At 38.1% G+C, this 16,349-nt stretch overlaps 1 protein-coding gene across 2 annotated transcripts in view; it reads right to left on the bottom strand.

Moving 5' to 3' along the window:
* Nucleotides 1-16,349, bottom strand: part of CPNE8 (copine 8) — a 103,007-nt gene that overhangs the window by 73,744 nt on the left and 12,914 nt on the right. For both annotated transcript variants that reach the window (XM_032198684.1, XM_032198676.1), the window contains exon 3: nucleotides 10,349-10,395. In XM_032198684.1, the coding sequence (XP_032054575.1) occupies nucleotides 10,349-10,395 (47 nt within the window). The remainder of the gene's footprint in view (nucleotides 1-10,348; nucleotides 10,396-16,349) is intronic.

Genomic DNA, 16,349 nt, shown 5'->3' with positions numbered 1-16,349 from the left:
CGGCCTGGGAGACCCCTTAATCACGAGGTTATTGAAATCCTTTAAACGCTCAGATTAGGGCAAGCTTGAAGGAGAGTAAGGGGATCTTTCATCATGTGGGGCCTACTTCTACATACACGGAAGACAAAGAGGAACATGAAGAACACAGGCAGCTGTAACGTAGGTACTTTCTGCTGCCAAAGTTATCATTTAAATTGAAAGATGTGAGCTCAGAGGATCGACTTGTCAAGAGTCCCTTTAGGGGTACTCACAACCCTCTTGACAAACCTCTGGCTTGACACCTTCATAAACTGATAATTTTCTGATGTAATACTTCTTGAAACAGTAAATGCAGTTTGCATGTACAGTTTGCATTTGCAGTTACAGCTGACTTTCAGAGAGCCGTTCAGAGAAGAACAAAATTAATGGCTAAATAAAACAGACAAAAATCACAGAATACTTGAGGTTGGAAGGAACTTGGGGAAAAATTATCTAGTTCTATCTTCCTTCTCAAAGACAGATCAGCTCAAGTAGGTTGCCCAGTCAGGCTTTGAGTATGTCCAACTCTGAAGACTCCACAACCTCTCTGGGCAACCTGTTCCACTGTACATAGTAAAAATAAATAAATAAATAAAATCTTATGTTTAAACATAATTTTACCACACATTTTCTCCTGTCCTTTCACTGAATACAGCTGAGAATAGTCTGGCTCTGTCTTTACTCCCTTCCATCAGGTATTTATACACATGAATAAGATGTGAGCTTTCTCTTCCCCAGGTTGCAGCAAGGGCAGTGTCTATCTGTTTACTTAGGTGATAAGTGATAGGGCACTAGGAAACCGTCGCAGGTTGCACCAGGGGAGGGTTAGACTGGATATTAGGAAGAATTTCTTCATGGAGCATTGGTCAAGCATTGGAACGGGCTGCCCAAAGAAGTGGTGGAGTTCTAGTCCCTGAGTTATTTAAGAGACATATGGTCGTGGTACTAAGGGACATGATTTAGTGATAGGACTCAGTGGTCAGGCTGATTGTTGGACTTGATGATACTGAAGCTCTTTTCCAACCTACATGATTCTCTGTTTTTATGAATAATGTGGCTGTGGATCTGGAAGAAGAGTTCTGCAATGAGAGTCAGATGTGCCAAAGACTGGAAGGTGGATAGCTGGAGAGAGTCCTGAAAAGAAAACTGGCAAAGACAGTAAGGTCAGCAAGGCCCTGTCCCTCCTTGCACTGTTCTGGACTTTACAAAATAATGAAATTAAGACAGAGCCCACTCTTGAATAAATCCCTCTTGCAGGAGTAGGAAGCAAACAACTCTATACTTGACAAACCGAAACAAAATGCTCTCAGCAATTTCAGAACGTAACATTCACTTGAGGGACAGTACAGGGACTCATACCACAGAGAATCAAAAAATCAATACGGACTTAAAATGTATGACCCTCACTGTCTATGCACAGTTCATACAATAAAGGCTGTTTGCTCTTCTGTTCAATTGCCCATTCCCTGAACATGCAATCCTCAAACATGAGGCTGTTCATCACCCAAGGGTGCAATCCTCAAGCATATTCCACACAACTCTAAGCCTCAAGATAACGCTTTGAAGACCTGAATTTCACCGATCAAGAAATTGCATACACTGCTTTTATAATGCTTGGCTGAACACATAAGAGAGAATAGCCTCTGCACCTCAGGCTTTAATGTAAAGGTCTGCTGGCTAGCTCACTGGATGCTACGAAAAATGATCTGTAGGCTGGAACATCTGGCATGTGTCATAAGCTTGGTGCGCTCAGCTTGGAGAGGATAAGGGAAGATCTACTGACACTACCACCCTCTACTACCTAAACAGCACTGTAGAAGACAAAGCCAGACAGTTCACAGAAAACATAAAAAAGACAAGATGTTTCTGTCACCATTTACAATAAAGGAAATTATGATGGGGTATAAGGAAACAAGCCTCCCAGAATGAGTGATTAAGCTCTGGAATGGTTCACCCAGACAGCTGTGCAGTCTCTGCCACTACAGAATTTCAAACCTGATTTGGGAAAGGCCTTGAGCAACCTGACCTAACTGTGAAGATGGCTTTGCTTGGGTCAGGAGACTGAGCTAAACACAGCAGAGGAGTTGGAGGCTCAGTAACACAGAGGTTCCCTCCACCTAAATTATTCCATGCTTATGTCACATTTCATATCTTGGGTTGTTAAGTTTTATAGTTCCATTAGAAACAGTTCTATGTATGAATTAGAAGAAAAATGTTACTTCAAAGGAAAATTTTTAATGTCTTAAAATCATGGCTAAATGTCAGTTAATTTTTTCAAACAGTAAAATATAAACTTATAAATAGCTTCAGTCCCTTCAAAACTGCATTTTTTCAGTAAACAATATTCCACTTAAAACAATAACCAGTTACACTTGGGAAATCTTTTGGACTTGATTTAAAATGCATGACAGAAGCCTATCAGTGAAAGAAGATAAATATGCAGTATCTTGATGATTAAATCAGACTGAGACCAGAGGAGGCCTGAGAGAATGCCTGCTATGCTGCTGCCTTCATAATAAAATTGTTAAAAAAAAATCAAGAGATTGAATTCAGTGGCAAAGCTAACTTTTCTTTAAAATACTTTTAATGACTTTTCTTACATGAGGCTTCAGTTTTTTGGTCTGTTTACTTTTTTTCCAAGGGCTACTTAAACAGCTCTGTAATATTAAAGTAGCATAACAAATTACTTAATTGTCAAATTTTATCTTATAGATGACATTGAAATACTGGCCTCTAAAAATCATCAGTCTACACTTTTCAGCTAAACAAAACATCATCTTCTTAAATCCCTTTTGCCAACAAAGTATAGCTTTTTTAAACAGAACAGGTTATTTCTATAATCCGGTGACTTACAGCTAATAGCATAGCTGCTAATTAATTAGCTCCCCTCCTGGCCTAGTTTCCCCACTAACAGCTGTGTAAAGCTAAAATCTTAATATGGCCAACAAGCAAATAGTTTTAGAAATGTCATTCAGGTGAGTAAGAAAATCGATTTAACGATTTAAAGGGAAAAGAAATTCAAGAAAAAAAAAAAAAGAAAAAGAAAATTATTCATTTTTTGGATTGGAGAATGAATCTTTGCCACCTCCCAATGTAAGATTTTCTGGTAGAAAGACAGAAATTTTGTTTATTTATTTAGTCATCTGATTTTTTACACCACCTCAATTTAGTGATCCAATCCTAGAGGCTCTGAGGTTAATGTAAAATCATAGCCTTCATTGCAATATTAGAATTATAAAAGACTAGGAAGTTAGGTGTCTGTTCTGTATTTCTCAATCAAAAGATATGAAATAACTTCTGTAACTCTGAGGTCCAACCTAACCATCTGCTCAGAACTCTCTGAATTAATTCTTACTTCAACTTTAAGGCTGTGACTGAACTTGAGAATAATATTTAGTAAGACATCTTTTCTCGGTTTTTAAAATTTATGATGTTTTACCACAATTACAATAAAGTTGTTCCAATAATTAATTATCTCTGTTCTGAAAAAAATCCTTCGTTTTTTTGCCTGATTTTATCTCATTTCCTTTTCCATTTCTTGGATCTTTTTATAACATCGTTAGACAGAAATGTTTTCCATTATGAAATTTATGTTCATAGTGGTGATATTAATAGCTGATTACAATTATCGTTAATTCGCTCTTTCATTAGGCAAATAATTTGATCTTAAGTTTTTTAGTGTGGCATATTTTATCTAGTCCTTCAATAATTCATTACTCTTCTCCCTCGTCTTTTGACTTTTAAACATCTTGCCTGAAATATGAACAGTCAGAACATCGTATTCTATTAACAGTTCTAGGAAAATAACTAAAGAATGCTTTAAACTACCACTAGGTTCTTGGCTCCGGTCTAAATGGTTTTTGAAAATTCTTTAGGAAGCTCCAAGTAACAGTCTCCACTGGAAGCTTGCTCCACAAAATGGTATATGAACACACAACAAAAAATAATCCTAATCTCAGAAATTATAATCCAGTTTCACAGTATGTGAACAGAACAAATAAGGAACTTGAACTGGGAGAAGAAACAACAAAATGATCCTGTTACAATTATCACCAATAGCCTCAAATCATGAGGATTAGAGGATACAAGGAAACAAACAATTCACAAGTGTGCATTGGGTTTACATGGCAAGTGTTTGGTAGCTGCTGAGGTTGTGCCTGTGAGAAGAGCCCAGCATCTCTCCCATGTCAGATAGCGGCCAGTTCCAGATGAATTCAAAAGGGACCTGCTGCTGGCCACAGCAATGACAGCGAACAATGTTGGTTGGGCCTCTGGGAGAGCAGATTTAAGAAAGGGGAAAAAAAAATATATCTGCTGCACAACAGCAGCTGGGAGAGTGGGGAGTGAGAAGCAGCCTTGTAACCCCCAAGGTGAGTGCAGCAGGAGGGCAGCAGGTGCTCCAGGCAGGCAGCAGCAGTTCCCCTGCAGCCTGTGGAGAGGCCCCTGGTGGAGCAGGCTGTCCCCCTGCAGCCCATGGGTCCCACATGGAGCAGATCTCCACGCTGCAGCCCCCGCAGGGGTGGAGGAGCCCCCGGTGGAGCAGGTGGATGTGGCCTGGAGGAGGCTGCAGCCCATGGAGAGCCCCCGCAGGAGCAGGGCCCAGGCTGGAGCTGCAGCCCACGGAGAGGAGCCCACGCAGGAGCAGGAGGTCTGGGGGGAGCTGCTGCATGTGGCGGACCCATGCTGGAGCATGGGGGATGCTGGAGCATGGAGCATCCTCCTGGGGGATGGATGGACCCCATGGGACGGAGCGGTGTGGGAGCAGCGCTTGATATACTACCTGTGGGCAGCCCCCGCAGGCTCAGTTCGGGAAGGACGGCATCCCATGGGAGGGACCGGGGAGCAGAGCAGGGAGCGACCGTGAAGCAGCAGCAGAAATGAAGTGTCAGGGACTGGCCACAGCCCCCACTCCCTGTTCCCCTGTGCCACTTGCGGAGAGGAGGTGGAAGAGCTGAGATTGAAGCTGAGCCTGGGAAGAAGCAGGGTGAGGGGAAGGTGATTTTGGTTCGCTGTTAGTTTCTCTCTGCTCTAGTCTGCTTGTGATAGTTAATTGATAGTTAATAAATTATATTAATCTCCCTATGCTGAGTCTGTTTTGCCCATGATGATAACTGATGAGTGATCTCCCTGTCCTTATCTCAACCCTTGAGCCCTTTCCATCGTATTTTTTCCCTGCTTCCCTTTGAAGAGGGAGAGTGAGAGAATGGTTCTGGTGAAGTTCAGCTGCCCGGCTGGGTAGAACAATCATAAAGTGGCAATCCCACTACAGCAAAAGCATAGTCATAAAATGTTCTACAGTGTGTTTATACCAAAGGAAAAATAATTATTTTTATATATAAACTCATAGTAATTATCAGAAAAACAGCAAGAGGCTTCTAACACATGCAGGCATTTGTATGAGACCTGTATACTCCATGTACAAATGATGGTGATTTCTAAGCAACACTTTTTAACTAATGGCCCTCCAATCCTAAGTATGTAAAAAACAAAACGGATTCATAGTGCTTCTGCACTTTGGCTTTTTTCCATGAACTTGAAAGGAAACATGACTTCTTTGAAAGGAAGATGGCTTCTTCCCTTAGTCAGCTGCTTCTTTTAAGAAATCTGCCAGAGAAAGTTTTTCAGTGAATTGAATATCACACAATAGGAAAATTTCTTCTTTCTTCTTTCTTGGGATAGTGTAGGCTTCCTCAGTGCTCTCTGTTGTTTGCTTCCATGTATTGAAAAGTTTTCTATGGAGCTGCTACACTACATTCCTACTGATGTCTCAGCCCTCTGCTGAAGAGGAGACAAGCAATCATTGCAAATAAACTTTCACTAGTGCACTTAAAAAGACCTAAATCACAATAAATGTAAAATATAAAATCTATAATTTATATAAATTTTATAAGTTTACAAAAATGTCTCATTTTCTTTAAGACAGACTGAAATCTACATAGGAAGACTCAAAAGCATATCATACAGGGTACAAACAGTATTGAAATTGTAGATGCTACAATGAAATACGTAATTACCAGACACATGACTAAGTGTTCACTTTGAGCAAAATCAATTAGATTATATAATACCTTATGGTAGAATGAGAGGATGCACTCATCTTGAAGGTCAATTTATTAACATAATGACTTAATTATAATTTACTAATAATTAATTGGTTTTATTATTAATATTACAGAAATTTATTGATTTATTAGTACATAGGAAAGAAAGCGTAAGAATAAGCAGCCAATTTGCTGGATGAAAACTCCTTGCAAGCACTCAACAAGTTCCTATGATTGACCCTTGCAGTACAACACAAGCCTAAATGATCTGGAACAAGAACTGAAATAATAAAGGGACAAAACAAATAGATTTTTAAGGAATTGCACATATATATGAAGAATTTACAGAACTGCTTGTATATATAAAGACAAGTATGAAGACTCTGAAAGTATAAAGACTGTAGACAATTTTTCATCCTGAGTGATCAGACAATAAAATGGTAGATGAAATTCCATATAGATGAATGAAACACTACATGAACATGGGGAATACAGACTAAATACAGAATTTAGGATGGCTGAATAAGCAATTGTGAGCACATAAAGGAAGAAGTCTTTCTGTTGATAAACTGTACAGTATAGGGACTAGGTACAGCTAATGACAGAGTATTTTTTCATTCCTTTACATCTGGCCACCTTTGCTATCAGGGGATCAGTTCCACCACAACCTTGCCTCATCTCCTTCACTCTTAATTTGATGACTCAATCAAAACAGAACCTTCGTCTCACCTCTAGCATACTTCATACAAATCAAAAAAAAATAATAAATAACAATAATAACATGAACAGGATTAATGAATAGGAAGGCCTAATGAATGAGAAGCCATGAAAAATTTCAGAAGACACAGTGGAAATTTACTGAGAATATAAAAAACAAAAACAAACATTTGGCAGCTCGTGAAGCTGGAAGTCAGCATGATGAGGACCAGCCAGAGATCTAACTTCCAGACAGGTATACAAATTTAGTTTGCATCCAATGCATTCTGACAGTGGGTGCCAGGGGCTCAGAGCCTTGCTCTATGCACAGTTTCTTAACACTTACCATGGGTGGATAATGCCAGTAAAACTGCAGTTGGTAGAGTATTTCATCAATTCTATTATTTACTTAACATTCCCCTTTGAAGTGCTCTCTCTAGTTTTCAGAAATAACATCCTCTTTGAAATGAAGAAATTCACATTCTTCCAAAATATTACTTAAGGCTTCTGCAGATAACAATAAGTAAGTTATACTTTACCATATTTGAATGTATCTTCACAAAGTAAGGGGAAGTAAATGTTTTTAAAACCAAAGCTCAGATTCTGGTGATGTATTTGTTGCCAATTACACTAGTGGACACCTGATGATCAACCTACAAGTGATAACAGATGAACTGTTCTGAAAAATAACACCCTACTAAACTGAGAGCTAAACATTTTTATTTTTCGTTTGGATCTGGTGTGCCAGAATAACACTGGGTAAAACACTAGAATCTGTACTGCTCACAAACAGTAGTCAGGGCCCAGAAAACATCTACTCAGAAATTAAATGAAGGGTTCAATTTAATGATTCTATTGAATCAACTTGAATGTCTCAGTTGAGGGGGAAAAAAAACACACGCTGGTAGGACAGAGTGCTAGGGAAATTATGGAGATTATGAAATGATTTACTATGTTTATGATCCCTGAGTATTTTTCAAGTCTGAAAGAAAATCATTAGCCAAAAGAAAGAAGACAACTGTGGATAAAAGGATATGGAACAGAAATGAGGTGAAGTATGTTGCAATGACTGAACACCATTCCTTAATGTCTACATGTATCATCAGGGTCTTAATATTTGTCTCACAGTTTTCTCCACACAGTTCCAGGTGGCTTCTACCTCTACAAGCTAGTAAAATATCAAACAGGTATTTTAATGCAACAAAATGGACACATACACAGAGTTTTGTTTAAAAACACAATATTACTGCATTCACCACAGCAGACAGAAAAAAAAATAAAAAAATAAAGATGTGGTTACCTACATTATCTAACGCACATTATCAACTAGTCTTCTATCTATCCCCATATGTTTTACCACTGATATAAATATCATACACCACAATTTACCACTGATGTAAATATCATACAATGTAATTGCATTACATTAAATGCAATCCTGACCCCATCCCTCTACCATGCCAGCCTCTGAATTTTGACTGTCATAACAGCTATTAGGAATAGGATTCTACTGAACTGAACTTTACATCCAACATAGTCAAAAGCTATCGGCACTTAGAGGCATTTCTAAAGAATGATTCATCTGGTCTACAGTGGACATCTAAATTAGATCTGATGAACTGCCCTCAAGAGTTATCTTTTGCCATTAACCATAAATAGTTTAAACAGTCAACTGAGTTGTAAATACCTATAGCTAGATAACAGACAAGATAGAGATAATTATGCCTTAAGAGGGAAAATAAGCTAAGAATTTCTAGCTACTGACATGTTGAAAGTCTGTTTTAACCCCTGTAGCTCCTAAACTGGCATATGATACCATAACTACATGCCAAAGGGCATCATCTAGATGAGACATTCTGTAATCAGTGAGAAGACACAATAAAAGCACATTATCTTACTTTGCTTTGATCAGGAAGATAAAATAGCAGAAAACAATATAAAGCTGGAAGATGGTAGCACACTTCACTGGTTACAAACTTGGATCTATGAAAATGGAAACCAGATGGAATTTTTTCATTCACAATCTCCTAACGCACCTCACAACTGTCTCATGGAATATCTTCCGAGAAAGATGGTAATATTACAACTCAACCATCAGGACAATTACTATAAGGAAAATGCTTCATACCTATTTTAACAGTTACATCAGAATAGAATGAAAATTTCACAAATTACACACCAACCTTAGACAACAACAAAAAACAGAATTTCTGACAAAAACCTTTTAATCCTAGACCAAAAATGATCTGGATCTTTAATAGCAGCTTAAGCTTGACTACCAAATTGCACCAAGCCATTTAGGCACTCAAATGCCTAAAGACGCCTGTTTTCAGAGTTACCTATCCAGACATTCAGAGGTCTATGCATGTCCACTACATCTGCCTATTTAATTAAAAACAGTGAACTCCCATTTAGGGTCTTCGAACTAACATTTCTTCACACAAATCATCAGAGGAATGTGATCCTGTAGGCATACTGAAAGCATGTCTGGTACACAGTTCAGAACAAGAGAGAGCAGCTATTTAACTATAAACACAGTAGATAAAATGCTTCACATGTTGCCCAGTCATATGAGCTTTGTCCAAGATGCAGACAAATTCAATTTTCTCAGCTTGACAGAACTGAAAGCTATATTCACTATATCTTTCAGCAAAGAAAAAATATGTTTCTCCAGCCAACTAGCAAGGACAGCAAAAATAAGGAAAGAGATCTGGTTTCTGTGGCCTTGGCCCTTCCGCTGGAATTTTTTAGACAGTAGTAATCGCATAAAATATCATTTCTGAAAACAAGAATATCAGGGCTCCTTGTGCATTCCTCTCTTGGCTCTTTACACATGGCTACACAGTGGCACGCATACAGTGAACAGTACAATCAACCATCTCTGTAAGGCAGCTAAAAAGCACATTTTATCAAAAGAAGGAAAAGATGACCACCCTTCCTCCAATGCTTCTCTTTCAAGGAATAATATTAAGGAAAAAGGATTAGATGACTCAGCACAGGGAGACAGTTCCAGGCTGTGTATGTTGATATTCTGCAGTTATCCAATTCAGAGATGTTTGATTTACGTTCTTAAGGCATATTTCTCCAGTATTTACATGGATAGGCTAAGAAGACAGTGCAATCTATGTATAACACCATCCCTCCTTTTTTGCCTGGTAAATATTCAGCCACACCTAACTTCTCCCAAACAGTGCACAGGAAAAGTAGGTCTCTACCACACCTGTGGGTTAGTTTTGATGACACTAAGCATCACAACAGCCAAATCTTCCCCTAGATCTTGCGCTGCTTGAGTATCTTCCTCTCATTATTCACAAACCTTGCCTGGATTGATAGTTAAGTTTGACTTCACAAAACTCATGGAGAGTGTAGAACAGGAAACATGTATTTTCTTGTATTTTGCTCTCCCTTTTGATGGACATGTGGGTACAGATATGAAAAGTGAGAATAATGTGACTGGATATTGCTTACTGGAACATAGGATTCCCATTTTTTAGCATGGCTTTCAAGAGGCTATGACATCAGTTTTTCTGCCAGGGCAAATTACCAGCATTAAATACACCCATAAAGTTTATATATACCCATGTGTATCTTACCTCTCTCCATTCTTTGTTTCCAATGGCTTGTGTGTACAAAACACAGACTGTGAAGGGAAAAAAAAAAAAAAAAAAAAAAAAAGGTTTGGTCATTTTCAGAACTGAATGTATTTTTAAATTAAATAAGCTGATTTTGTTTTGCTGTTGAAATTATTAACTATGACAATCAAATAGTAACGTTTCCCCTCAGTTTTCAGTACGCCTACCCAGATCAGTGACAATATGGTCTAGTTGTTGCTGCAATGAGCTAATAAATAGTGTGGTTCTAAAATGGGAGGTAACTTTTACGGCTGACCTCCAGTAAATCACCTAAAATCCTTAGAAGTAAAATTACATAAAAGCAGATCTTCATTAAATGTGGATGGTCTGGATGGCCTAACTATCCTGGTTAATCTAATGCATAATTACTCTAAATTATGCTTCTTTCAAGAGATGAGAGAATTAAAATAAAAACAAATGAGGTTCCTACTAGAAAAAAAGAAAGGAAATGAAAGGGGAAAAAGGAAAAAATAATTTCTCAGGTATTCTTCCTCAATTCTGCGACAAATTATTCTCTTATATGTAAGTATCTTGCATATACATCATTTTTAATTAAAACCTAATAAAAATAGAATCTATGATACTTGTCTACCTAAGCTGTGTTTGAAGCATCAAGCAGCACAATCCCACTGGCTTCACGGTGCTTACAGATCTGTTCTTCTCCTGTTCTAACCCACCACACATCCATCTGCAGCTCCCCTAACAGGGGTTGGTGACAGAGGTAATACACTGATTAGCTGTCTTCCATACACTGTTACAAGCACCAGTATATGTGTAAATCATTTGCACTTGCAGTAATGTAAACTTTATTTTCTGCAGTTTTGAACTACTCGTAGCTAGCAATTTGAAAGCAATTTTAACCTGAAATTCTCACCCTTTCCTAAATAAGGGAAAGACAGACATGCGAACACTTTTCTGTGACAAATTCTTCTCCTGTGCCAATCATTACTTTTCAGCACAAGGTTAAAAATAGTACTATTTTGGGTTGCTGCCTTGAACAATAAAGGTAGAAGCCTGGCTTCATTCTCGATGAAGTCAGAATCATAAACTGACCTCAGAAGAAATGAAGGCAAGCTTCAAACTATGTTTTCTTCTTACTTGGAAGGCATTTGCTCCACACTAAAAACATATCAGGCAGTAGTGAATAAGAGGAAGAACAGAAAATAGCAAGTTCAATATTTTAGCTAGACATAGAAGTTAAAAGTTAACACATTTTTTTTTTCAAATAAGATGTAGAAGAAAAGAGCTTTTACAAAAAAAAAAAAAAAATCAAAGTCATTTGGGGATGTGTCTGTCTTTCTACATTTACTTTAAATGAAACCTTGGACAATCACACTCCTAGCTTTGGTTCCTGCTTATAGAAGGATGAATCCAAAGCTATGAGCCTATTACAGCTCTTTGGAGTAGATTGCTGAAATGTATTACATAAAGAATGAAGTTAAATGGGAAAACAGAGTGAAACGGAAGCTATAAAGTCAGCTGTGGATGTATCTAAAGGTTACTGAATTAGTGACTAACCTTTGTATCTATTGAGATCCATGCCAGGATAATCCTGCCAGATGACCGAAGTGTTGTCAATGGAAGTTTCCGTAAATAAAAACAATCTAAGAAACATTCTCTGGAGATAACCCTACTGCTAACATAAAATCATGTAGTCTGTCAAAGATCCCTTCCACTTTCCCCACTGGCAACTCTTTTTTAAACTAATGCTACCGGTTCTGCAATGATAAATATTTTCCAGTCTTCAGTGTTAGCTTCCAAGAATGCAGATGTCTTACTAATTTCAAAAGCTGATATAATTGTGTATTTTGTCCATTTTGCCAACACCTTACATCTAAGTTTGCAATTAAAATTTTCTCATAACTATCACCCCGGTTGAGAATACAACTGAAATTCATCTGGGGAATAAGCCACTCTTTACAGATAATGTGCACTTTTGCTATTCAAATATTTCTATTGTCTACTCTTTTCTTAAACATAATCATTTTTCACCATCGATTTCCTGCTTTACTTTTTGTGCTACATCCTGTCCTGTGTATTAGTGTTAATACAGTAAATCAAGTAACAATTGTGCATTGCAGCTGCAGAACAGAAAGAATATTAAAAAATGAGAGGTTTAATATTGAGGAGAAGAAAGCAACAATACAACTGTAAAATACCCTCTACTATCCAATTTTCAGAAAAGAAGCATTCTGGCACTGCCTTATCTCCCAGTTTATGAAGCCAAATGAAAGAAAAGCTATGAAAATAAAAAATAAAAATAAAAAAAAAAAAATAAGATTAATGTTGGATAGTTTTAGTCTCCTACTATGGTTGATGGATGGGAGTCACAACATGTAAAAGGGTTAAAAAATAGTAAAGCTTCACCTTAAAGCGAATTCAATCTCACTCTGTTTCTACCTTCTGGAAGGCTGCTCACACCTCTCTGTCTGCTGAAGTCTGTTTCTTCATGGTCAATTTACTATTATTTGGGTTTTTCTCTTTGTAGGACATAGAGTAAGCAATGCCATCCTTCTTACTTTTTCACTGCTCAAGCATTAGCAGACTTCTGTTCCCTTCCACTCCCAGGGGCTCCCCAGTGCTTCGAAAACCACTACCCAGGAGTGGGACCACATCTCTCGTTTAAGAATCATTTATAAACTTAAATTATTGTTATTATAGTTAAATGAGGAGAAAGGAGCTAAGAGTCTGCACTATGACATGAGTAGCAATTTTCTGCTATTTAGCTAAGCTGCAGATATGGCATGTACTTAATATATAACTAAGACAGGCTAATAGTCATCATCAGTAATATTTATTTTATTATACATGTAAGATGCAAGTTTGACAGTAATATGGAAATGTGCATCTCATAAACTACATTTAAAAAAAAAAAAAAAAAGTCAGTCTTGGATGCAAATAAAGATAATGAAAACCCCAGAAACGACATACATTCCAGACTATCTGATAAAGACTTTGCAAATTTAAAACAGGTTAAAAACTTCTACTTTCTTCTAAAACTGCTTGCCCCACAGATTGTCACAAAACTGTCCATGTTACTGGTCTCCACTGGTGGCATGATTTACTAACCTTAATGTCTTCTGGAGAGAAGGTTTTATAAAGACCCTAAACAACTTCTTCAAAGTAATTTGCAACCAAAGAATTGCAGCTTTTCTGTACGAGCTCTTCCAACAGAAGATACCAACAGTCAGAAGTATTAACATTTAGTCATTTTAAACTCTAGACACTTACAACACAGTGTCAAATTCTACATAAACATAATTAAATATTTCAGTGAGGAAGAGGGCAGATGTTTCAACCACTATCACTCAGCTCTAGATTCAGTTCCCAAAATGCTGTAGTATCCCACTCTCATTTTCCCACATAGTTTGGGCCTCCCTTACCCTACACTTGTTCTCTCCTATTCAATGCATATATACACAACATTTAGCCAGGCAACTGTAATATCCAAACTGCCTACCTCAGTTTTCCCTAACATAAAAACATCTATTCCCTTTCAAGAAAGTCTTAGCTACAGCACAGTTGGCCTTGGCTCCATGCAACCTAAATCTTTTCACGATCCAGCACCCAGTTCACACCATTACCATGTTTTTGCCCAACTGTCCCAAGGAAGATACACCAACTTAATTAATCTGTATCTCCTCTGCAGAAGATCTTAATCCTGTCCTGTTACGGAAGCACTACTTTAGCTCAGTCTCTATGAGAAAAGTTAAAAAGAATGGGTTTTCTCAATAATTTTGCTATAAAAAAAATAAATCTCCGAACTGGAAAGACAGAAAGGTCCAAATTTACTGTAATAAATAAGTATATATGACTTGTTGTGATACCACCAAAGAGAAAGCATTGTCAGTGAGCAACTTCAGTATTGTTTAAAATACTCCATGAGTATTCAAGGACTATCCAAGTCTGTCCCATCTATGTCTAATAACTCTACATTATTTTGGTAATTTGCCTCTAGGGAGGCAAAGTACCACATCCCTCTTGGCATGAATATTCTAGATTGCAGTGAAGTGGCTAGCATTTGAATGAATACTGAGTAGCAATTACAGTATCAAAAAAGGATAAGCAAGCTTCCTCAGAGAACTGGAGAAATCACAGGTTCCTTTTTATTTTCAGGAGAAGGCAGCTTTTGTGGACAGGGGAGTCAACTATATTCATGTGTGACTCTCTAAGCAGAAGACCGAGAAGTCAAAATTGAATTTTTACAGTAACTACGATCCCCATATAACTGCACTGCAGTTTGAAACGTATTAGAATTGGTCTACTCAAATCCAGTCAGACCTGAACATAGAGAGTAACTCTGCATGGCTCTAACTTTTACGAGATCTGATGGTTGTGAATGCAGTGTGTCTAAAAGCGGATCTTGTGAAACGATGATGCTGGTTTTGACACCTTTTTTAGCTAACAGGATAAAGTTACTGTACACAAACCAGCGTAAGCATGGCCTTTGTCCAAACAAACAGACACAGAGGAAAGATATCCTGCTATACTTCCAAGTACAGAAAAGAATAGCAGTTTTTATAGTACACTCTTATCCCTTTAGCTGTTACATTAAGGCCATATGTCTGCATGGAAATAAAGGACACTGGCAGCAAACTGATCAGCTAATAAAAATCTTCCACAATACTAAATCCACACTGTTTGGAGGGTATCCACAATCAAAGCTGCTTTGCCAAGTCATTTATTGAGTGTGAATACAGCATGAGCACTCCTAGATTTAACAGTTTCCCCATTCTCTCTTTACTAAGGCCGGTAATACTGTATTACATGTTTTTAATCTGCTGGCCTGAGACAGATAGGCCTGATTGGCAGAATAACTGGATGCTTACAGTGTGAGCCTAGACCTCCAAAGCACACCATCAATTTGAGTGCTTTAAATAAGCTACTTACCAGAAACAAGAAAGCAGTATGTTTGCAATTGATAGGCAAGGTTATGATGGCTTAAAAAATATTTCCACATACCTTGAATCTATAAAAAATACCACTGGATTACTTCTCAGAATTACTTTAAGGATAGTAAAGTTTCTACAGGTTTTCCTATCCCTTCCCTCGTGTGGGTCACCCACCAGACACAATCCCTTGTAGAGGTGTCCCGGCCCCAGCACGGGATGTCCACAGACCATAGACTTCTGAAGAGTCTATGGTCTTCACAAGGAGTGTCTTGTTTAAAGAGTGCATTCCCAGCAGCATATCTTCAGAAGTATGGCTCTGGGAGAATCTTCAGCAGCTGTGTCTCTAGCCCCTAGCTGCTGCCACTTTCTTTCTGAAATGCGTTTTGGCAGGGGCACTGTGTGCTCCCCTGGCTGGCAGAAGTTCCAGCTGGCAGTGGTTACTCACAAGGCTTCCAGAGCTGACTGCAACGAGCTGTGACAGCCACTGAGTGATTCGTGGCCTCCTCCCACACAAGTCACACGGCAGTCGCCTGCTACTCAAATCCTGTGATTTATGCCTAATACAGTCTCCTACCTGAGAAAATCTTGAAGCACTTATCCCTAATAGTATTTAAGTTTAAAAACTAGACATCTCATCACTTTTGCTGAAAGATGCCTTGATTCAATACAGAAAGCCCTGAATTTAATTTATCAGGGGCAACGTATCATTGACCACTTTTCAAAATTGCTTAAAAAATAGTTTGCTATATGCAAGATACTCAGTTCTGCTTCTGCGTGATTTCTCTACATCAGAGGTATGGTATTGCCTATGTCTCCATTAAAAAAAAATAAAGTTTTAAAGCTCAGAAATGTCAAAGGCACTCCTAACTTCATGCAGCTTTTCCCCAGGAAGCAGAAGTAATCAAAGTCTATTGTGGAATCTCTCTCAAGAAACTTTTGATTAAGAACTGACAAATAGACCCTTACAAAAGCACTCAAATGTTTGGCACTGCCACATGACTCAGTATTCAAGTACATCCCATCAGGACATGGTTACGCGTCCAGACACAAGATGGAAGCATGTATGTCTC

Source organism: Aythya fuligula, chromosome 1 (genome assembly GCF_009819795.1).
Source record: "Aythya fuligula isolate bAytFul2 chromosome 1, bAytFul2.pri, whole genome shotgun sequence".
Taxonomy (NCBI): Eukaryota; Metazoa; Chordata; class Aves; order Anseriformes; family Anatidae; genus Aythya; species Aythya fuligula.
The sequence above is the reverse complement of the archived record's forward strand: the minus strand, read 5'-3'. Positions and strand labels throughout refer to the sequence as shown.